Source organism: Neofelis nebulosa, chromosome 2 (genome assembly GCF_028018385.1).
Source record: "Neofelis nebulosa isolate mNeoNeb1 chromosome 2, mNeoNeb1.pri, whole genome shotgun sequence".
NCBI lineage: Eukaryota > Metazoa > Chordata > Mammalia > Carnivora > Felidae > Neofelis > Neofelis nebulosa.
Window position 1 is genome coordinate 29,154,185 of NC_080783.1, and position 22,996 is coordinate 29,177,180.

Genomic DNA, 22,996 nt, shown 5'->3' on the forward strand with positions numbered 1-22,996 from the left:
ATGTCGGTGAAAGTGAAATTGGTAGAGCAAGTGGCAAGTGAGGGTCTGTAAAGTTAAACAGACAACTGAAGGTAAAGTCAACAGGGATGATGACTATGTTGATGCTTTAAAAGAAGAGAAGACGATACTTCGAATATCACAAAATTAATTGAGATCCTGGGGAAAACTGATGAAGCCCTCGAACATTTTAATAAAATGACCCTCCTTTTGATTATGGCATAAAAGTCAAAAATGAACTACAGCATGTTTGTAAGGTTCTGCACGTTTGGCCAAAAAAAAATTAAGCCAACAGTAATCTTGATTTATTGTTTATTCATCCTAAAATTAGCATAGTGGTACTTACAACATAAATTTTGTTCAATAAAAGATAGAGTAAACGTGTTCTAATAACGTCGACTTTTATTTTCAGGTGAAGTCTACTTTTCACCAACTGCTCTGAGATTTGGCCCCTGCTTTAAGTAGATTTATTTTTAGGAGGCTTTACCAGCGCTAATCACACAAGCCTAATAAGGACTTCCTAGACTAACGAACGAGACTTTTCTAGTAGAAACAGTCTGATGTCTTGGTTGCGTCTATTTACATATCAAATTTTTACTATGTTGTTCATAAAACGTCCTCAATTCTTAGTTTTGTGGGGCGGGGGAGGCAAACATTATTTACTCTTAGGTGTTTCCTACGGGATAACTTCCAAAGGGTGATATTATTGAAAGTAGTATCAGTGTCTCCTAAGGCAACGTGTGTAGAGGTCACAGACTCTGGAGTCATCTTGGAATCAGACCTATATTTGAATCGGCTTGTACCACCTAACAGACATATGGTAATGGGCAAATTACATACCCTCTCTGAACTTGCATACCTTCATCTGTGAAAATGGAGCAGGGACAGCTCCCTCACAAGATCGTGGTGAAGATCGGATGAGAACACGTCTAAAATGCCTGATACAGAGAGGGCATTCAATATATGGTGCTTAGAGTGGTGATGTTTATTTTTGGTTTGTTTGACCGCCAAAGTTCCCTTGTGATCTTAATTTGTTGATTATTCTGTACATTCAGATTCTTTGTATGCGTTTTGCGATGTGAAACTAGGGTCTCTAGGCTATAAAAAGTAGCTTTTTGAAATGTGACTTTAGGAGTGCCTTGTGGCATAAATCTCTTAGAATGAATTCTAAAATATTCCATAAAGCTTTGAAGAAAGTCATAATGAGGTCTTTCAGATTGACACTGTGAGATTTTGGTTGAGTTCTGTAAGTTGGACGGTTGATATTTACAAGGAGAAAAACCTCAAAGGAAGCCCCCCCTTCTCCACACCGAAGCATTTTTGTAAACAAATCTTGACTTAAAACAAGAAACTTAAGTCTTTCACCGCACACAGACCCCCAGGCAAAGCAAAGTCTTGAAAGTCAGATGCTCCTGGATTTGAACCTCTGCTCAGTTCCTTCTCAGTTGTGTGACCTTGACCAACTATTTCTAAGCCTGTGTATTTTCATCTATAAAGTTGGAGATACAAAAATACTTCCGTCAGGTTGTTGTGAGGATGAAATGAAGAATTGCATATAAAAATCGTTTGTGTGCCCATACAGCCTGGCATACTGAAAGTGTTTAACTAGTTAACTATTATCTGTATAATCTTTGAACTCACAGGTTAACAAGAATGTCATATTTTGTTCAAAAATGGCAAGAGGGTAATGCACAAAACAGAAATGAAGTTCACTTGAGTTCAGACATCAAATTACATGCTTTGGCCTTGCCTTGCCTTTTGCTTCTTGAGCTTCCCTGTGTCTAAGTTCTTTTCCTTCCCCTATTTACTGTAGAACTTGTTTTCTGCCTCAGGGCTTTTCAATGGTCTCTTCCCCATCCCCCCACACAATAGGAACATTACATTCGTAATACTTATTACAGATTGGCAAGGGGCTTATACCACTCCTCTTAGTCTCTAAGACTTTGGTATGTCCCTTCCCACCACCCCTCCATGGGTCTCATTAGTTCAGATATCTTATTTGGTCTACTTAGCCAAAGCCAGGAGATAATGATGGTTAACATTTAGCATCTACCTAATGGCACCAGATACTATGCTAGGTGAGTTGCAAACCTTACTTTGATTCTTCACAACATCCAGGCGAGGCAGATACCATTATTTCTATTTCTGAGATGGGTAATCAGAGGGTCTGAGCTAGGAAGCTTAGTCACAGGGCCAGTAAGCAGCAGCACCAGTGACCATAAGGATCAAGTTAACGCATTAACTGGGATGTGATGGCTCTAAGTGGTTTTCTACTTCTGGGAAAGGCCCATCTGGCCTTTCAAAGAGAAGCCTTCATGAGAAGTATGCCCTGTGCTAACACATATGTGTGCTATCATGATATCATCTTATTCATGTAGCCGTTTAACCTTTCTGTACCATCATTCCCCTAGCACTACTAATGTGTATATGCCTAATACTAAATGCACTAAGATCCTTGCACGACTTATATACACTCCAGTAGCTCTGCCAATTATTCTCCTACAACGGATGCTGTAGGTCTAACCAACAGAACTCCAGACATCACAAAGCAAATAAATTAGACTTTCCTCAAGCCCAGTAATTTGTTTAATTTCCCCTGGCAAGAACTAAATGTCAAATTATGCTCGTTCTATAAAGCAGAATCTAACAAATATTATGCTATGGAGTCCCACAGAGTCAGAAGGAGAGAAGGGCGATTAAGTTGGATGGGTTTCTTTTCTTAGGAGTAAAATTAAGTTTCTCATCTGAAGAACTACCGAATTCTGCAGTCGTTCCAAAGGTGTAGGCTTGGCTCATGGTACATTTTAGGGAAACGTGAATCACACTGACCACGGAAGGTCAAGCAAACAACTGGTCGACCCCAGAAACGTGCGTGTGCAGGGTCTGCATCTAAGAGAGGAGTATCTCTGGATATTTCTACGTGCCAATTCCAGAGCCGGATCCGGTTCCGACTCTTCACCACCGCAGCTCGCTAGACACCTCTCTCCCTAAGCCACATGGGGAGACACAGAAGCTGCCTGCGCCCCGCGTCGGTCCGGGCGCCTTCCATTCGGACTCCCACTCCCGCGAAATGCCCCCTTTCGATCAACGCTAACTGGGCGTCTGCCTCCCGACGCGGGCCCCGCGTGGGGTCCCAGCGGGGGGAGGGCGGCTGGCGGCGCGCACCGGGGCGGGGACTGCGTGCGGGGGGCGGGCGCCGGTCGTTGTCTCCGCGCCGCTCCCCTTTGTTCGGTTCCATTGTGTGCCACTTCCTCCTCGGGCGCTTCTTCCTGCGCCCTGGCAGCCTGTGGGCAATTTGTGAAAGGGCTTTGGGGGCCTTTTTCTTTCTTTCTCGGTTTATTTTTTAGTGAGCCCCCCCTCCCCCCCTTACCACGCCTCTCCCTCGCGGCTCTCCGCCCCCGGGTCCCGGAGCCAGGCGGAGTGGGAAGTGTCACTGCCTCCTCCCCCACCCCCCGACGGCAGCTCCGCCGGGCTCCCGCCCCGCTCCTCCTCCAGGAGGCATCCTAACCCCGCATTCTGGACTTTCACCTCCTGACCGGCCGCGTCACCGCCAGGAAGGCGACACGCGACCCCGCCCCTCCGAGGGGCGCAGGCTCCCGGCGCCCGGGGCTCCGCCAGGCACCGAAGCGAAGGTCGGAGGCCGGAGCGCGGCCCAAGCCCGGCCGCCTCGGCGTCCCGGGAGCCGGCGCGAGTGTCACCGCGGCCCTCCCCGTCCCTCGCGCTCGCGCTCCCCGGCCGCCTCGCGGCCGCCTCAGCCCCCTTATATAGCCCTCTAAAAATAGCTCGCCTCGCACCGCCTTGTAAGGCAGCAGGGAGATCCGCAGCCCGCCAATCCGCGCTCGCCGCCAGAGCCAAGCCCCGCCCCGGACCCCGCTCCGCGCTCCCCATTGGTCCTCAGTGACTTCATGAGCCCCCTGTTTACCTTACATGGTCACACGCGGCCTAATGGACGCCCTCCTCCGAGATCCCACGGCTGCGCGGAGAGCCAGGCGGAGGGGGGGAGTTTGGGGAGGGGGAAGAGCAGGAGGAGGAGAAAAGGAGGGGGGAGAGACTACAAACTAGCAAGGATGGGGTGGGGGGTGGGGAGGGAAGGGACGGGGGGGAGAGAAGCGATCGCGAGAAAAAAAAAATGCAACCTCCCAAAATAAAGAGCAAAGATTGCATTAGGAGCGAACAGCGCTGCAGAAATAGATGGCAGCTTCGTGTCAGTGAGTTTGCATCCCCCTTCCTGATCCACGAGCTGGAGTGATTAGAGCCCTGGAAGGGAATTGTTACTCCCGTGGAGAAGTCCCCTTTTCCTGGCAGCGGTCTGCACTTGTACACGCTGGATGCCTCTCTCCATCCACCCCACTCACTCTCTCCTCTCTCACCTCCTCTCTTCCTCTCTCCTGCATTGATTTTTTTTTCCTTTTTAGTTGACTGAAACAAAACAAAACAAAAGGGCCACTGGATGTCTGCCTTCTTGGGGGGTGAGCCAGACAGACTGACAAACAAACAGACCCAACTGTGTTCGGGGGAGGGTTTCTCCTCCCGTTTTGCCCGGCAGCAGCAGCATGGACGTGTTGGCTAGTTATAGTATATTCCAGGAGCTACAACTTGTCCACGACACCGGCTACTTCTCAGCTTTGCCATCCCTGGAGGAGACCTGGCAGCAGGTGAATGATTTAAATTACTTGTGTAAATCGTGTGGTGGCGGCGGAGGCGCAGGGGCTGCGTTGGTGTGGGCTCGGGGTTGAATTTTTTGTTTGTTTGTTTTATTCCCCCCACCCTTTTTTGGCTGTTTGTTGGTTAAAATGTTTTCGGAAACAGTCATCTGCGCTTACCTCTCCACCCACCCTCTAACCCCTTAGCGTGCTGAGCTGAGCAGCCGGTCTGAGCTGCCTGCGTTTCAGTCACCAACACACATCCTTGCGCACACGTTGTCGGGCTCACTGTCCCCAGCACAGACCTGCGTAACTTCTGGGGTTCGGAGGAACCGGGTGGAAAGGTGGTTTGGGGCTCGATGAGCCATTAATGCCAGGATACCGCGTCCCTACATGCTCGAGCTCTACCTGCTTGGTACCTTAAATCGGGTTCAGTTCTTTCAACTGGTGCTGAGGACCGTCAGATGGGGGTCAGGAGGTAGGAGCATAGCGGAGTGTTTTCTCAGTAATTAGCCAGTGTCAAGACAAGAGAGAAACTTGATTTTGAGATTGAGGAGGTGGGCAGAGGGCAGAGGAGCCCAGTGACAAAAGATATTCCAGGATATCTAGGAGGAGCACGGGAAGATGTATCTACCTAACGCTGACCATGCATTGTAGGTTTCCCCAGTGCGATGCCTCTGTATGTGTCCCTGTTTCTCTTTTTTTGTTTGGGGTCCCTCCCTAGTTAGACAGCACAACCTCTGACAAAGGGTGGTATGTGCTTCCGTGCCTCTGACTTTGTCTTAGAGGACTAGTTAAGAAACTCCTATGATGCTGAAGGGCACCGATGCCAAGTTGGCTAGGCGTCCCACTGAGGGCAAAGTGGGTCTGGTGACAAGTTCACCGGGCTTTGTGAAGTGGAATAAAGAAAGTGCTGGTCAGTGGAAAGTGCTAGATCTGCTGCGGAAACAGTGGTTTTCTCAGCATGGATTAGGAGCTGCTGAAGGGACACTCTGCAGGAAAGATGGTGGGTGGGGGGCGGGGGGTTGGGGTATCCTTTAAAAATACTACACTGTGCCCCATGGAACGTCCAAGAACACAGGCTGGGTTTGCACATCGGAAGTGTGAACTCGCACAGTCCGTCCTGGAGAAACCAGCCTGCCCTTGGGGAAGACCGAGAGAGGCTCGGTGTGTGGCTGCTCATGTAACTTCGCTCCATGACAGCAGCTTGTTAAGGCTAATGAACGGCTGAATTTCTCCTGCCAGGATCCAAAGCGGGATTTGCCAGCTCGAGGCTGGGAAGTAACAGTTGCCGCTTTCGCGGGTGAGGTTTGGCTTTTGGTGTAGGGTGAAGAGGGGCAAAGCCGATCCTCTGACTGTACCTTTGTTACTAGTTACTGTTCTCCCCTGGTTAGAGGCTGTGAGTTTTCCTCCAGGTACCGGCCCCTGTGTCCACATGTATGTTGCTGCCCAGGGATGCTGGCAGATACACTCGACTTTGTCTCTCAGTGCGCACATAGTTCATACGTTTTTAGCGCAAGGCATTTCTTCAGTGCATCCTTCCTCTGCCCCCCCCCCCCCATCCCTAATGAGACTGTCTCATGAAGGGTCTCGCTAGATCTTTTCCTCCTTTTATTTCACATGCTAATTAAGCCAAAATGTGGCCAGAATTTCATTTTCCGAAATAGCCTCCATTTCACATTGTCAGCCCACTGGTGTCAAACCGGTTGCGTATTAACGACTGTCTAGACAGGTTAGGGTAGGGAATCTGTTGATTTAGTCAGCCTGCCCAAGGCAGCCCTTGTTTGTGACTAACTGTTAAGCAGTGTTGGAGGGAAGAAAGTTGGCTTTATTTGTTACAGCGTTCCCTCCTGATGAATCACACAACTTTGTTTTGGTTCAAGTTTTCACAGTAGTAAAGCCTGCTTCGGGGGAAGGCCGCTCCAGAGGAAACCTGCTTTTCTAGATCTGGTTTAGAGCGTCCAGGAGAAAGTCTGGATATGTAAAGAAGCATCACTGGTTTGATAATTCGGGGATGTGTTAGATCTATTGTTTCCTCAGAAGCCTTCTCTGCTTTTCCTTCCCCCTCCTCTCTTTACCCGTCTCCACTCACCTCCTTCAAGGAACCGCTAGCTTAGTTTCTACTGCAGGCCAAGGAATATCACCCCCCCCCCCCACACACACACACACCTCCCTCCTTACTTCTTGCCTTAGCCCTCTCCAACTGGCAGCTACTCTTACCTTAAGACCCTTTGCCAAGCTGTTTGAGAAGCATGCTCATAGTCTATGCCGAAACATAAGTTGTGGGGAAGCACTACTAAATAAGATATCACTCCAAGGACCTTTCTGCCCTGCTCTCTATAGTCACAACTGCTCTCTTTAAAGGTGACTATGACTCTAAGTTCATGCTGATGACAAAACCTCCAACCTCCATCTCTTCCTTCCTCCCTCTCCTTGGCCCTCCCCTCCCCCACCCTTTGCTGCTTCTGTGTGTAAGGAGAGGGGGATGGTTATATGCAACTGCTGGGGCCAAATCAACCATCAGATGGTGAAATTTTGAGACTCCTTTGCTCAAAATGGCTTAAGAAGGTTGTTGCAAAGAACCCCAGGCAGGAGGAAGTTTCCTGATGCTCTGGGGTAATCAGATTTTAGAGGTCAAATGGGGAGCAATTATTAGATGTTCTCTGCAAGTGAACAGTGTACCTGGGCTTGAGATGAACGAAATACAGAGATTCTAATAATCTGATTTGGTTTGTAGAGAAAGAGTGGCTTGGATGATAAACCCAAGAACATCTGTGCCTTTGAAAATTAAAGATGGACTATTTGGGGATGTTATTTTAAACTGGGGTCTGGGATCATCGTCCTGCTTAACCGTCAGTGAGCTTGGGATGGTCCTGCTGTCACAGGGGTCGTCATTTTGACATTGGGCTTTCAGGCAGTGATGTCTATAGCAACATACAGCTCCAACTCTGAACATCATTGCCGGTGTAATTTTAAAATCCAGATGGACATCCTACATTAACAGCTCTCCATTCCCCGGCTCTGACTGCATACTTAAGCACTTGGCCCAAGTAACATCATCTCTGCCTGTCATATAACTGTAAATTACACTGTGCTTCTGTGGTCTATTATTTTATGGAATTCAGCTGACGCACAACTCTTAAGGCTACTAGCCTTAAGTTCTTTGGAAACTTGCAGGAAATTTTCCAAGAGCTGTCTGAGCAAAAGCAGGAAAAAGTCAAAGGTAGGACAGAAGCTGGAGTAGTGTATAGGGTACCACTTGCTGATGGATAAAGGGAAACACATTCATGAGTTTTGTTGCCAATAGAAATCATGATTTTTCTGGACCCGCTGTTGCCTTGGAAAATAAAAAGGATTTGATATGATACACTTGGTTATTTTTCTCCGAGAAGCTACAAAGACTTTGAGAATCTGGATATATTTTCCATACCTCGCCTGCTCTTTCAGGAGTGCAGGTCAAGTAATGAAGTTCTAAGTTGTTATTTGCACTTAGCTTTGCTTCATGTCATTGAGGAGCGTGGTATGTTTGCTTGAAAACTCTTATGGAATTATGCTTGTCATTAATGCTGATTCATAATTGGCAGATGGGGTCAGTTTCAGGCCTCCTTTTTGCTCAGAGAAAATTTTCCACTGCTACTGGAAACAAATAAATAAATCATAGAACATTCCTCCCTCCTCCCCCCATTCCCCCATTGTTTTAAACTAATGGCACTTTAGTAAGAACTAAAGTGTCCCCATAACACTGCAGTTTCATCTTGGTTTCAGGCACCCTGTAACGCTTGTTACAAGGGCTTTTGATACGAGGCATCTCTAGGGGACAACCTACAAAAATGGTTGCCTTCCAAGAACAGCCTCATGATACCAGGGATGGGATTTGTTCTCTGAGCTACATTGCTGCTTCCTCTTTTTGGTGCCCTGGCCTGTGCACTGCCTTCTACAGGCCTGAGCGGCCAGGTGCTGTCTCAGCCGGAAAGACAAAGCAAACTGTAGGGTCCCTGCATCTGTAGGTTTGCCTCTGTCCCCAATTTGCAGGAAACCTTGTCATGAATTAGAATTTCTTGGCAACAGCACCACCCAGGGAAATTTGTAGACACAAAGGAGCCTAGCTAACCACACTGAAAGGATAAACTAGCTGGCTTTTTTGCCTTTTTGTATGTGATGTGGGTGCTCTTTAGTTACCATCAATCTATTTTTTTTTTAATTTGAAATAATGACTTGGGAGATAAAAAAAAAAAAAAGGAAAAGAAAACTGTCCTGTAATTCAGATTTTCTTCATAAGGATGCAGTCACTAAGTAAATGTGGCTTTACAAATGAAAGCACATGTGTATGCAATCAATCACACACTTAGCCTTTCTTTAATAGATTCTTTCCATGTTCTTTTTAATGGAGACATCTTTGTGTCGATTTAGGGGTCACGAACGCGATCATTCCATCTACCTGTTTGTAGTTCAGTATGTTAAAGTGAGTGGATGCTACACGGCAGATATTCTTACTACCTCTGTCTTCCGTGGGGGGATAAAGGAAGTGGTGACTTCTTTGTTCTCCATGCAACTCCCACCACCACCCCCCCCTACCCTGAGGAGAATGTGATGTTGGGGTCCAATCCATTTAAAGGGCAGAGCAGAAGATGCACTGTGACAGCCTCACCCTGAAATGATTTATGTGTGGGTATGTCAGAGACCTTCAGTGTTCAGATGTGGGTTCTTCCTCTCTTCCAGCCCATTTTAAATATAAATGCCAGTGGGGGCTCTTTGCCTCTCCACTTAAACGGGACTAGTTTAGAGAGGGTCCTAATGGGGCTTTTAGTAGCCACTCTTATAAATCTTCAGATTCTTCTCCCTTCAGAGAATTCCTGTATTTTAACTTTTTGAGTCCAAGAAGGCATTGCAGTCTTCTTTAATCACTCTGTGCCCGTTGGGCAAAGGAAAATACAGTTTACTCTGGCCAGCCCCAACTGGCTCGTGTTGATCGAATGGCTGACGCCCCCTATCTCTGCAGTTTGTAGTAGTGGGCAAGGAGTTCTTTATCTCCTATGCTGGACCCTGTGACTGGTGAACGCAGACTACTCTGTGATTCTGTTCACTCAGTACGTTAGTTAGCATGTATGTTGGAATTAGGATTTGCTGAAAGTTTAGGACAGCTCCCCGATTTAACCTGAGTGGTGCCAGGAGAGTGAGGGGTGGAGATTTGGTCTCTGCAAAGAAATCCCTTTGTTTTCCTGAATCATCTGAATGCTTCCTTAGCATAAACAAGTAGAAACATTTTAACCCAAACTGCTGAATCTTAACAAGTACAGAGATTAGGAAGCTCTACAACTACTAATGGCTTAAAATCCGTGGAACGATTTGCAGTACCTAATCATGAGCATTTCATGTAACGTGGGCAACTTAAGAAACACCCCTCTACCCTGTTACATCGTGTGCTCGCCCTAGAGCATCCACCTGAGAAACTGTCCTTTCCCAATTTAGTGTAAGAGTTCCCCAAATAAATGAAGCATTGCCTTTACCAGGATATGCTTTCACTTAAACACGGTCATGATCGTGTTCCTTCCCTTTCCTTGCCTTTATCTGTTGCTGCTCATTTGGAGGGTTATTTCTACCATCTTGACTCCTTTTTGTTTTCCTCCCTTGGTATTTTGGCGTGCCGGAGAACTTGCTAAGCGTCCTGCTAAGGGTGTTGTGTCCATTTCTCCCTGCAATAGAGCAGCTTCTAGCTGTCCTCGCCACCACATGCGTCGTAACGTTGGTATCACAGCCAAGAGCCCGCAGCAGTCTTGGTTAGGGGTCCAGTATCAGCCTGCTTGAGGTGTGGGTGACTTCTGATTTCATGGCAATACCGTTCCTGATTGAGCTGGTGAATGCAGTCGGTCACACCTTGTGAGATTCTCTTTGTTTATTTATATTAAAATATGGAAAATATATCACTGTGAAGACTTAGTCCCTTCTTAATGCTGGTTAGGTGCAAAGAGACTCTTGGGGTGATGCAGAGTTGACTTGGATATAAGCTTGTGAGTGAAGGTTACACTGCAGGTACTTTTTACTACATATCTGCCCTCTAAGCTGGACTCCCAGTAGGGGAAAGTCAACATGTTCAAAATTCAGTAGTACAGAATCAGAACATAACTGCCAGAAAAAGAAATTGTAAGTCTTGTGTGAGTTTTTGAGTACTGCCCTATGCCTGTCTGTGTTTCCCCACTTTGCTACAACCTTGTTCATAAAGTGTGCCTTAGATTTACTACTTCCTGTTGCTTTTTTAGCTAATGGCCTGTCGGGGCTGGTGGCCCTTGTAGGGCAGATGAGTATACAGTGTGAATACACGTGTCCATAATGGCCCGGAAACAGCATCCATGTCTGTGTCATTCGGAAATGATTAGAGGTAATTAAAATAATTAATGTAGAGCTACATGCGATATCTATTTCTGAATTTGGGTTTATTGACATTCCCTGAGGGTCCATATTGAAAGTCAGGCCCCAGGCCTCGTACCAAACCTAGGAACATAGAATCTTGGAATTTCAAATCCTGAAAAGGGTCTTGGGTTCTTCAGTTCAAAGACTGTAGTGTTGGACCAAGTGGTTGTTAAAGCAGATGAGGCATTGAACCCTCCAAGGTCATACACCTGTAGTTAACAGTGCTGGTGGTTCCAGGGCTCAGGACCCTTTTGGATGCCCACATCAGTTTGCTTGCTTTTTGTTACACTGTCTGAATATAATTTGAGTCACTTCTCGTTTTTTCTTCCTCTCTCTTTTCCTCTCTCCCCTTTAAGGGAACAAGAAAATGCCCTTTTTACTTAGAACAGTACTAGTACATGGAATTTTGGAATTATCTGGGGCCTAAACCAAGCTCTTGGTTTTCTTGGCTAAGGCTTATGTGTATGATTTAATCCCTTTTCCACTTTTAATAATGTGTGCTAACCTGGAAAATGTACACTGTCCTGAAGAAAACGAACAAAAGCCCCCAATTATATGTGTAGGTTTGTTTACAAAAGGACTGTCACTTAAATGATAACACGTAGAGTGGGAGTAAGGAGGGTGTAGGATGTAGGCAGTAGGGGGGTTGGATGGACCATAGAACTGGGGTTTTATGTCAAAAGCATCGAATGTTCAATGGCTTCGTCGCTGACACCAGGCCAACAAAGGGACTGAACAAAACTGCAACAGCAATCATGTGCCAATTCAGGAAAAAAAAATTTGAAGTGTTTCTAAGTTTCTAGAGCAGGTTGGATGGGCAGTGAGGTTGTAATGTTCTACAGATTTAAACAACAACAACAGCAAAATACTCCATATTGGGATAAGCAGTTGGGAAGAAAGTCAACTTCTGTAACCTCTCAGAATGTCCTCTTGGGGCTGGTGGATGAAGCAGGCTTGATTCCACATGGCCATCCTGAGCAAAGGAAATGAAGGGTGCTCTTTGCCCCTGTGCCTGATGATTTTTTCCCTTCTCAACCCAATCTTGGGATACTCTCTGTGGGAACGCATCTCACTGATGTTAGAAGTCACAGTTTCCTCTCTAAAGGGGACTTCTTTATTTCCTCAAAGCTGTGACCTCCATCTCCAACTCCAGATATGTTCTTGAATTTCAGTCCCCACTTTTGGATTGAAAACATGGGACTGACAATAAATCCCTTAGGGGTTGTCCCAGGATCATCCCAGTTGAATGTGTTCCAAAGCTTGAACTCAGCAACTTCTTTTCCCCTCTTCCTGGCTGCCCAGTTTCTTTTTTGAGATGACCTTCTTTTTTGTGGTCTAGGTTTGAAAGCTCTAGTCATCTTTGGCTCCTCTCTTCCCTCGAATCCAATCAGGTGGAAAATCCCACTGATTTGGCCCCTGACATACTACACCGTGCTCTTCAGCTTCCTGCTCCCTCTGCCATTGCCCCAGAGCAGCCCCTTGCATTTCCCCTGGACTGACTTTCTACCTCCATCACCATGATTTCAAGCTGTCGATGGCTCTTTCTCTCTTGCACATATGATGAGGCCAAACTTCAAGGACTTAGGATATTCTAAGATGTTCCAGTTCCCGGCCTGGGTAATAGTCACATTTCCCCCTCTTGAGTGCAGTAAATGCCATCCAAACTGGATGACTGTGCCTTTCCTGCTTCTGTCTTTATTTCTGTCATTTCCTTTAGCTTTTTCCTTCTTCCTCCCTCTTCCCTTCTGATTCTGTTTGTCCAAATTCTACCCATCCTTTAAGTTTCAGATGGTTGCCACATCTTCCAGGACACTCCTTTCCCTTCCCTTGGCCGATAGTAATTGCTACTATTTGTATGCTCTTGTGTAGAGCTTTTTAATTTTTCATGATGCTTTTTAGTTTTGTCTTATAGTACAATTTTCCTTTCTTTTTCTTTTCTTTTTTCCCGCTGGCTTAGTTTTCCAGTGAGGTGGTATATTTTAGAGCAGAGTTGATGCCTTGGTTATAATTTTGATAGTAAACTTTTTTTTAAGGTTTATTTATGTATTTTGAGAGAGAGATAAAGAGAGAGGGAGAGGGAGAGGGAGAGAGAGAGAGAGAGAGAGAGAGAGAGAGAGAGAGAATATCCCAAGCAGGCTCCCCACTGTCAGGGCAGAGCCCGATGTGGAGCTCGAACTCATGAAAAAGGAGATCATGACCTGTGCCAAAACCAAAAGTCAGATGCTTAACTGACTGAGTCACCCAGGTGCACTGCTAATAAACTTTTAATATGTAACCCTTCAGGTTCATAGAGAGCTTTGCACACAGTAGGCATTCAATACATAGGTAGTGATTATGATATGACAGGAGTTAACATTTGACTATGCCTGCAGCAAATAGTTCTCAATCATGGGTACACCCCAGACGAATTAAGTCAGTATCCCTTTGAGCGGAAGCCAGGCATCGTTGTTTTTGTTGTTGTTGTTGCTGGTTTTTAAGCTTCCAGGTGATTCCAATAAGTAGCCAAGGCTTTGAGCCATTAAGCTTCAGAGACTTAATATCCGGTGTATTAGAGTCGTCGGTGCCTGCTGCTTACATGGAAATACCTGATTTCTTGTGTAACTTGGAGTCCAAGTGTAACAGAGGTATAGAATAAAGCAGGACAGTGCCGGTGGATGCACTTCATCCAGCTCACTGGTTAATAGCGACTGCCCAAGCGTTGTTTCATCCTTCTTGTTTTGCTTTCCCTCACCTTAAAGTGTCAAGTGTGGTCCCATTTGGCTCACATTCCTGTGACCCTCTACAGGTTTACTTAACCTGGTCAAACTCCATTTCTGGTACCTTTGTGGTGTTGGGCGTTCAACTGCCACCATGCCGTGCTTCAAATAATTCATTCTCGGCAGGCCCTTGACCATGATTTTCCACTTACCTCAGCCTGTTCTGTGGTTTCACAGGGATGGATGCATGCATGAACATCTGTTGGATGATGCCAGATAGACGTTAGGAAGCAGCTCCCCATATTTCTTACTGACCTCACTGTTTGGAAGTAGATTCTGTTTATAAAGGATTTCAAAGGGCCCATGTCTCTAGTAAGAGGAGCAAAAATAAACTGTGGAAAAACTGCCACGGAGGACATCCAGGCAAGGAGGCTGCCTCCTTGTCCGTGGAAGGCTTAGCTCTTGTGGTAATGACCGTGGCATGTGGTGATCTTCACAAAGAAGCCTTAGAAGTGCCTCCATTTCACACTGTGATGTTTGCAAAAATGTATGTACTGTAGCTACATCCTTTTATCTATAAACTGCCTTTGATGGGGGTACAGGTTGGGGAGAAAGAACATCATGAGAGGAGCTCAGAGCTTAGGGTTGAAGGATGCCTTTTGGAAAGCTCAACCCAGCTGTGAAAACGGCAATTAGCTGTGGAGCAGTTGCTGTGCAAGGGAGTGCCTGCCTGTTCCTGACCCCGCTCCATGGGCTCATCTTCCGGAGCTCGGGTAGCAGGAATGCAACGGAGTGGTCACGGTGCTGGCTCTTATTTTTGGAGAGGCGGCACATTTGTCAGCGCGCAAAGGAGTGGAAATAGATTGCCCCCGTCCCATACCTTTTGAGCTTTTGATGTTTGTTCATATGGCCACCATAGATCCCGATAACAGAGCACAGTCCCTGCGTATGGTGATAGAAGATGTCTTCTGGGAAGAGGCCCCGTGCGGAGCTGATTCTCCCGTAAGCCCCCGGGGATGCTGCTCCGTGTCAAATTGAGCCGTTGGGTTCACTTCTGTGTTCTAAGATTGTTCAGCCCCCACCTGTGCATTTGCCTCTCTCGCTCAGTGTTCAGTATGGACCAGGAGATAATTTCCTCTGTGATGGGGATTTTCTCACTGCTTTTGAGCGTCTAACAAACATCTGTATTAAGCTTTTGTTCAGAAGGTATCAGGGTGTTTTGCTCATGGTCTCTTGTCGTTAGCATGTTCCTCCTGTGGCCAAGGAGCGGGCAGATATTACAGAATTTCCCGTTCAGAGGTGGGAAAATGGAAGCAGAGGAAGATTGAGCAAGTTGTCTTCTTGTGGCTGCGAAGTAAATGAGTTGCAAGACCAGTGGTGGAACACGTTTTCCTCCTCCCTCTTTCCACTCGGTGACTCTTCCTATCGCCAAGTAAGCATTATAATAATATCTAATATATGTCTTCATTCCTGCGGATGATCTCACTGGAGCACCTTATCTGCAGCATTTCATTTAGTCCTTCCAACCCTGTGAGATACAGATTCTGTGTATCTCCATTTTATGGAGGGAGACCTCGAGGTTGGAGGTATTAAGTGGCTTGGAAGCGATTGAGCCAGGATCCAAACTCAGGCAGTCTGCTCGACACTCTGAATTTTTAACATTTATGCAGACTCTTGATTAGATAGGAGACACCAGGGCAGAAGCTAAAGACGATGGCCTGGCAACCAATGGACCTGTATGGATTTGAACTGTTCTCTGGTCTGGCTTCTTTCTGGGGCTTGGTTTTGTCATGTCTAAGAGGACTGGATTGTGCTACATCTCCTTGAGGTCACAGTGTTTGGTAGTAGCCAAATTACACGGAGGTGTTGGAATAAGGCAGAGCTGAAACCTTGAGACAGCGTCTCTGAGCCTCATTCTGGTGTCTGTGGAATGGAGTTAATAATGCCCATGTAAGGGCAGGCACGTTGGCTCTCTGGCCCACGGTCTGGCATGTAGCATCCACTTAACAAATTCCCGTTCCTTCTCCATTTTCAACCATCCTCCCTCTCCCCAATTACAGTGCAAAGTGACACGATGCTCTTTTCTCTAAATGGTATCACCGGAATGGCTAGGGAAAGGTGAATGGTGGAAGGCAGGGCGAGAGTGAGGGCTGGGCATCGGGCATGGCATTCCTTCATCCATCCCACAGGGGAAGCTCTTGTGAAGTCTCTTATACTTAGACCTGGGGCAGGACTGGCCTGACCGGGGGCCTACATGACGGGCTGGCCTGCTCATGCATGTGTCGAAGCCATTCCCCTTTCTTTCTCTCCAGTCTTACTTAGGACTTACTTAAGTTTTTCCAGCATGTGGTTATGTTTTAAGAGCCAGAATTAGGCATATATAACATAATACAGTGCTGGTTACTACACCTGCCATTTCTGCCTTACCTGATGACTGAGCTTACAGCAGCTTATGAGAGTGAATCAGGTTTTATGAGATCTATAAATATCTCAGATAGGATTTTTATTTCATTTTCCTCCTTCAAATAAGACATAATGGAAGCACTCACATACACAAGGAATATTCTTTCTGTGATAAAGTAGGGCGTTTTTGAATTGGCCTCTGAAAAGCAATAATTTGATGTGGTTGTTCGTGTTGGGAGTTTTATGGGGGAAGGGGAAGAATCACGCACATGCTGCTATAAAACGCCAAGATTATTTCCTCATACTGAAGGTTTAGCCCAGCACCTATGGAGAGATTCATTTCAGGGATGCCAGCTCTGTGTGCAGACTGCCTTCCCTCCTTCTGTGGAGTGTGTACATTTGTGTTTTCTCAGATACGTAGAAGCCAGAGAAGGAAGGTCCCGTTGGTTGGCAGGAGGGGGGCTCCTTGAAAGAACATTTCCAGTTCTTTGTCTAGTCTGCTTCCGGCTGTCTCAAGAGAAAATGTTCTCATCCTTCTCCCCACTTCATAGATTTCCTGGGAAGACTTCATACGACTTACTATATCCATGAGATCTTTTTCCTGGAATTTCACTTTTAAAAAAGTTCTCAAGTGGATCGCCTGGGTGGCTCAGTGGGTTAAGCCTCTGACTCTTGATTTTGGTTCAAGTCATGATCTCATGGTTGTAAGGTTCAGCTCCACGTGGGGCTCTGTGCTGACAGCGTGGAGCCTGCTTTGGGATTCTCTCTCTCCCTCTCTCTGCCCCTCTCCTTTCTCTCTCTCTCTCTCTCTCTCTCTCTCTCTCTCGCTCTCGCTCTCAAAATAAATGAACATTTTTAAAAGTCCCACATTTATCCAATCTTGTAAAAATATACATTAACCAATACCAGGAATGGATAGGATTTTTCTTATATTGCTCTTTGAGACGTATCCCGAAGGAATCTTGAACATGTAACTTAGAAAAGTATTTTTGAAAACAAGATGTAAGGATTCTAAGTACCCCACTTTTTCTGCCTGGAAAATGGAAGTCAGAGCTCCATTTGCCGCTAGTCCAGGGCCATTGTGACAAATCTAACTACAGATTTAACTACCTGGGTCTCTGGTTACTTAGGTGTTGTTTCGTACAGCCTCTCTCTACATACATCCTCCCCCGCTTCTCAGTAGCTTTGTGTTTAACTGGATGGTAATTTGTTTTCATGTAAACTTAGTATATCCAAACCGAAGACATGCAGAAGATTTTTGCTTTAATATCATTTAATTTTTTTCTATTTAACGTCATTTTAGTCTGCAACATAATCCTGCCATTTTGGCTCACATATACCCACTGTTTTGTGCTTGTCATCAAATGTTGTGACCCCTCTGGTCCTTAGGTGTTAGTATGTTTCCTTGTGCGTTACACCATGGGGTAGAGCTAGGGAAAGTTAGATTATCAGTGATACAAGCAGGAAGCTTCTAGGTTGAACTGGCTTGAAGAGGTGTTTTATTTGACCAGCACACCTATTTCAACTTTCTTTTTAGTTTGAATGCTTTTAGACAGATCAGGCACTCTTCAATTAACCTTGTACCGATTATTTCTACCTAGCTTCCTTTCTGATCTCTGACCCGGTGAGCATGCGTCTGGATTTGTGACCCTTAGACTGGCAGCTCTTGAAGGCACCTTCCCCTCCAAAATGCTATGACTGGGGGACAACCTTTATTCCCCCACTCCGCCCAGTGTCAAACCGGTTGGCTTTCTGCTCTTGCCCAGAACCCATTTTCATTGCATCTTAGATTTCTTTGCCTTGTTGAGTGCCTTTGTTTAGGATTCTGTCTTATAAAGCAGCTTCCAAATTGCATCTGAATTTCTCCGAGTCATCCAGGTTCTGTTGTAGATCTTCAAAATCTGGGATGGAGAAGACCATCTGGTTTACCCCTCTCCCTGCCTGCACCGAGCAGTTGCTCCAGAGCATGTTCATTCCTTATTGGTATTTGCAACATTTTCCAATTTGGAAACGGAGCTTCCTGAGCGTGCAGCCTCCCCTTGGTCTAAGTGAGAGCAAAAGGGACAATCCGAACTAAATGTATTTTTTGGTCAGACAGCCCTCCTTACCAAATGACTGCTATTTGTCAGGGTTTCTTTTGTCACTCCCAGAGACCCGATGGGTCAGTGGTGGGAAAAACTCCTTTTGTGGAAGAAAAACATATAGCCAGTTCTGAGGTTTCTTAGTCTGACATAGAGACATGTGGTACAGAATCCTACTGACTGCTTTAACGGCTGATTTTTTGTTGTTGTTGTTGAGGTGGATTTTAGACGACTTGTTTCACTGAGGAAGTGATGCTTTTTGTGTGAAGAACCCCAGGGCATTATAATAAAGTACTTTCCTGAGAATCCAGTAATTTGCTTTCTTCCTACCCTTGGCACGCAAATACTGCCAGCAAGGCACTTGGCCTTCATTTTCTAATGCTTTCAGGATGCTGTTCTACATTAAAGGTATTTAAAAAAATATATTATGTTATAGTGGCTCCCTTATATTAGTAAGGATATCACTTAGGTTGACCAGATGGTGATTTTCAGGGTCGTTCTTTTCCTGTTTAAAAAAGCCATTCCTTTCAATTACTTGATGCTGGGGGTTTCTCCTCCTTTTCTCCAATCTCCAGTTCCTTTTCCTTTTTAAAAATTTCTGAGTGCTAAGTAAAGGTCGAGGGTCATTATCTTGTTCATATATATATTCATTACTTTTAAACTAATAACTATTTACCTTCCTGTGTGAATTAGCTACCATTAAAACATTTCTGAAAAAATATTTCTAGGAAGGAAGGAAAGAGAGAGAGGAAGGAAGGAGGAAGGAAGGAAAGAAGGAAGGAAAGAAGGAAGGAAGGAAGGAAGGAAGGAAGGAAGGAAGGAGAGAAAGAAAGAAAGAAAGAAAGAAAGAAAGAAAGAAAGAAAGAAAGAAAGAAAGAAAGAAAAATGTAGCCGTTATGTGAACTTAAAATGTTCTGACACAGCTTTCCATGAAAGAGAAGCAGAATGCAGAAAAACCTTTGTCTTTCTACCCAAGATGTGTCTGCCTACTTCTCCTTCTGCTTTTGCCCCCATGATCTCCTTTTTATGCTCCTTATTCATAGAGACTAGGATTTTACAAATATTAGAATCTGAGGACCATGGGACACCTTATTGCAATTCCTCTCCCTCCTCCTCAATTTGCAGATAACCTGTCCGAGCCTTAGAGATCATTAGTTAAGTCCAAGCCAGTATTGGGCCTTCAAGAATTGTGAGTCCCTTTTCAATATTTTAAATGCATTCCCATGTTAACACAATGCATGGTGCAGCACAGCTGAAGGCCATGCCTCTTAAAGGGCTGGCTGCACTTCTTGAGCTTCAAGAACACTGTTAAATAACAAGGAATCACCACGGAAGGTAATCTTTTCCCCTTTTCAGGTTTTTTTTTTTTTTTTTTTTTTTTTTTTTTTGCCTTCCAGTCCCATGACCAACTCAAGGAGAAAGACTCAGCTTTGTAGTGGTATGTTTTTAACAACAAAGGCTTGATAATCTTTCCTTTTTTTCCTCCTCCATCTTCTCTTTTCCTTTTCTTGCATTCTTACTTTCTCTTTCTCTCTTTCCTGCCCTCCCCTCCCTCCTCCGTCTCCCTCCTTCTTCTCTCTCCTCCTTTTCTTCTCCTTCTCCTTCCCATCTCCTTCTCCTTCTTCTTCTTCTCACAAAAAAGAGAACAGATCTCAGACCCAGAACTATTGGCAGGCGAACACCTAGCTAAAAGTTACTATCATTTTGGTTCTCTTGTTTTTAATTTTATGGTTAGCTTTGATGGACGGACATTTACAGGACAAGTATTTAAAAATACATGTAGCCTTAATGCATGCATAATGCCTTAATGAGGCAATGAAAAAAGAAAACGATAGGGAAATGGTTGTACAGATGGAACGCTGTTTTGGTAAAAATACAGAAAGGTAGAATGCAAATGGAGTTTGAGAAATCCTAGTGTGGTAGGAAAGTCAAGGGATTTGGAGTCAGAAAACCTGGAATTTTGTCCTGACTTTGTAAGTATAAACCAGGGCAAATTGCAAAGTTGCATTTTCCCATCTGCAATATGGGGATTATAATAATAGGATTTGTTATAATCAAATGATACATGGATGTGAAAGTGACTTGTAAACTGTCGCATGCCATACAGTGTTATTATTTTCTCTTCTTCGGCAGGGAAGGCTTTTGTTTCAAGCCTTGGACTAGCCCTCCTTGTTCACTTTCTTCCTCCTTAGGATTTCTGTTCAGTTTTCTGAGCAGGGATATACTTGCTTCTTGTTGTACTCATGGCACTTTGAAAGAATTTTCCTACTGGCTGTCTAAAAGCAGGGACACAAAACTTTCTACTTTGTGTGTGTGTGTGTGTGTGTGTGTGTGTGTGTTGGCTTTTTACATAAATTTTGAAAAAGTAAACTTAGTTTATAGTCGATAGTATGTCAAAACTTCTGGATAAAGATGACACATTTGACTTAATTTTTAAGATAAATTTTTAAAGATTAAAGTATTTTACCATTCACAAAACAGTTGTGTGTGTGTGTGTGTGTGTGTGCGTTTGTACCCAGAGATGAAGGAAGTTTGTGGTTTGTGTAGAAGTAAGAATTCTGGGGACTGTTTGCTTCTGAAAGTGGAAGTCTGTGTGACTCATTAACAATGTACTGTCACATGTTGATAGATGATAAGAGGATGGGGACTTACCTGGGTAGGAAGTCCTAGACTTACCGTGACCTCTTAGCTTGACTTCCAGGGAAACCCAGCTTACGTTACATAGGGATTGGAATGACAGAGCACCAGAGCATACCAGTATGCTGTCTGGGTAACCCTCATAGGAGGTAACTATAGATAAAAAGGGAGGTTGATCTCTACGACGGGAGGGCCACACTGACTTCACTAAGGATGCTCAGATCTCCATGCTACTTAAGACAGGTGCCATACTGATGAGGACTTAGGAGGCCAGTGTCAGGTCCAAAGGTCCAGTTGCAGACTGCCTCACCTGGAGCACTGGTGGAAATGAGAGCACACCTCCTCTGTCGATGAGGAGCCACCAGGGTTTTAGCCTCTCTCTCTTTCGGGGTTGAGTGGCTCTGTCTTTCTATATCCATTAGAAGCGGATGGAAGTTTGCACCTGGGATGGCCCTGGGGACCAGCCTGTGTGGTGGCTTGGCACGGGCTGCTCTTGCTCTGTCTGCTGGGTCCGATGGCAGATATGGTTCCTCCCTCGGTGTAGGTAGACTCGGATGGGGCCCCTGAAGCTCACAGCTTCCAGTTTGCTCTAGCTCCAGACCTTCAACGTAAAGTGGAGATGAAGAGGGCCAGAATGTCAGCCTCTCAATCCACCTCTGTAGGGATTTGTCAGGACACCCCTTTGGCTCAACCTCCCGCATGAGAAATCTGATTCCGGGGTCAGGAATGTGGCAAAACACTTGAGTATGCAGCTGGGTTTTTGCCATCAGTGTGATTTGCAGGGAAGTGGGGCCATAAAATGCTTGAGATCATGAATTGGACAGGCTCCCCATCTGGAGAACCATACCTTTCTCTACAAAATTAAATATTTATATACTTTTAGGATTTAGTTTTGAGTTTTTAAAAGAGGATAGAAACACACTCAACTATTAAAAAAAAAAAGCCCACAACAGGCTCCAGATCTAGTGGTAACATTTCTAAGTTCACGACAAATAGCTTTATTGGAAAACATTGTTTTGTTTTTTTAAAGAAAATCAAATCAGTCCTAAGACATTTAAAGAGCTGGCTCATCTGCAGGCCCGGCCAGCAGGCACCACGCGGGCAGCAGGGGCTAAGGGCTGGTGTTGGCCTTCAGCACATTCTGTTAGCAGAGAGCTTGGCCATTGTCGCTTCCTCCTCTGCCTCCCGCTTGAGGGTTCCTCCACAGTAACTTTCCCCATCAGGCACTGACTTATTTTCCCTTTTAAAAACATTTTTTATTTTCGAAATAATTGTAGACTCAGCAATGAGTTGCAAATCTAACAGAGTCCCTTGCGCCCTCCACCCAGCTTCCCCCAAAGGAGACGTCTTATTATATAGCTATCAGGTGGCTTAGTTCCTTCTGAGGCACTTGCTCGGAGTTAGTGGGGTAGGTGTGGCAGAAAGAAACACCTAGAAAAGGAGGGGCAAATGTGGTTGTGGGCAGGGATAGAGCAGTGAGCTAGAAGGAATCAGGCCTCCCAACCCCAGCCTCTTTGCAACGGGGTTCTCTTGGCTATTAAAACGAAAAGCCCATTGTCTTCTGTGTAAATGAGAAAAAAGAGTAAATACAAATGTCTATTATATATGCTGATATGCCTACCATTTCAAATAGAAGGATACGTGTAAGTACTTATTTACAATTTGGGGGAGAAGGAGGAGAGAATGATGGGGGGTGAGGAAAAGGAAATTTTTACTTTCTATACCCTTTCTGTTCCATTTAAATGTTTTTTTACTTTCGGGGCACCTGGGTGGCTCAGTTGGTTGAACGTCCGACTTCGGCTCAGGTCAGGATCTCAACGGCCCATGAGTTCGAGCCCCGCCTCAGGCTGTGTTCTGACAGCTCAGAGCCTGGAGCCTGCTTAGGATTCTGTGTCTCCTTCTCTCTCTGCCCCTCCCCCACTTATGCTTTGTCTCACTCTGTTTCTCAAAAATAAATAAACGTAAAAAAAAAAAATAAAAAAAAATAAATGTTTTTTACTTTCACATATGTTCATTACTTTAATTTTTTTTAAAGAGCAATCCAGGTGATGGAATAATGGGCCACTTGTGTTTTCCTCATTATATGTTTTTTTTTTTTTAAGTCTTATATGTTAGTTTAAAAATTACCAAG

General features: G+C 45.1%; 1 protein-coding gene and 1 long non-coding RNA gene across 3 annotated transcripts in view; one reads left to right on the top strand and one right to left on the bottom strand.

The window, feature by feature from the left end:
- Positions 1 to 292: 292 nt before the first annotated feature.
- LOC131499466 (uncharacterized) lies at positions 293 to 4,101 on the bottom strand. Its single transcript, XR_009255888.1, has 2 exons — positions 3,920 to 4,101; positions 293 to 3,281 (listed from the first exon to the last, which is right to left on the bottom strand). It is a non-coding gene; the product is annotated as an uncharacterized LOC131499466 (long non-coding RNA).
- A 13-nt stretch (positions 4,102 to 4,114) lies between these two features.
- Positions 4,115 to 22,996, top strand: part of KLF7 (KLF transcription factor 7) — an 87,339-nt gene continuing 68,457 nt past the window's right edge. Inside the window, exon 1 of one of the 2 annotated variants that reach the window (XM_058707469.1) lies at positions 4,115 to 4,652. In XM_058707469.1, coding sequence (XP_058563452.1) covers positions 4,551 to 4,652 — 102 coding nt within the window. In that variant the 5' untranslated portion in view covers positions 4,115 to 4,550. The remainder of the gene's footprint in view (positions 4,653 to 22,996) is intronic. The other variant, XM_058707477.1, reaches the window with a different exon arrangement.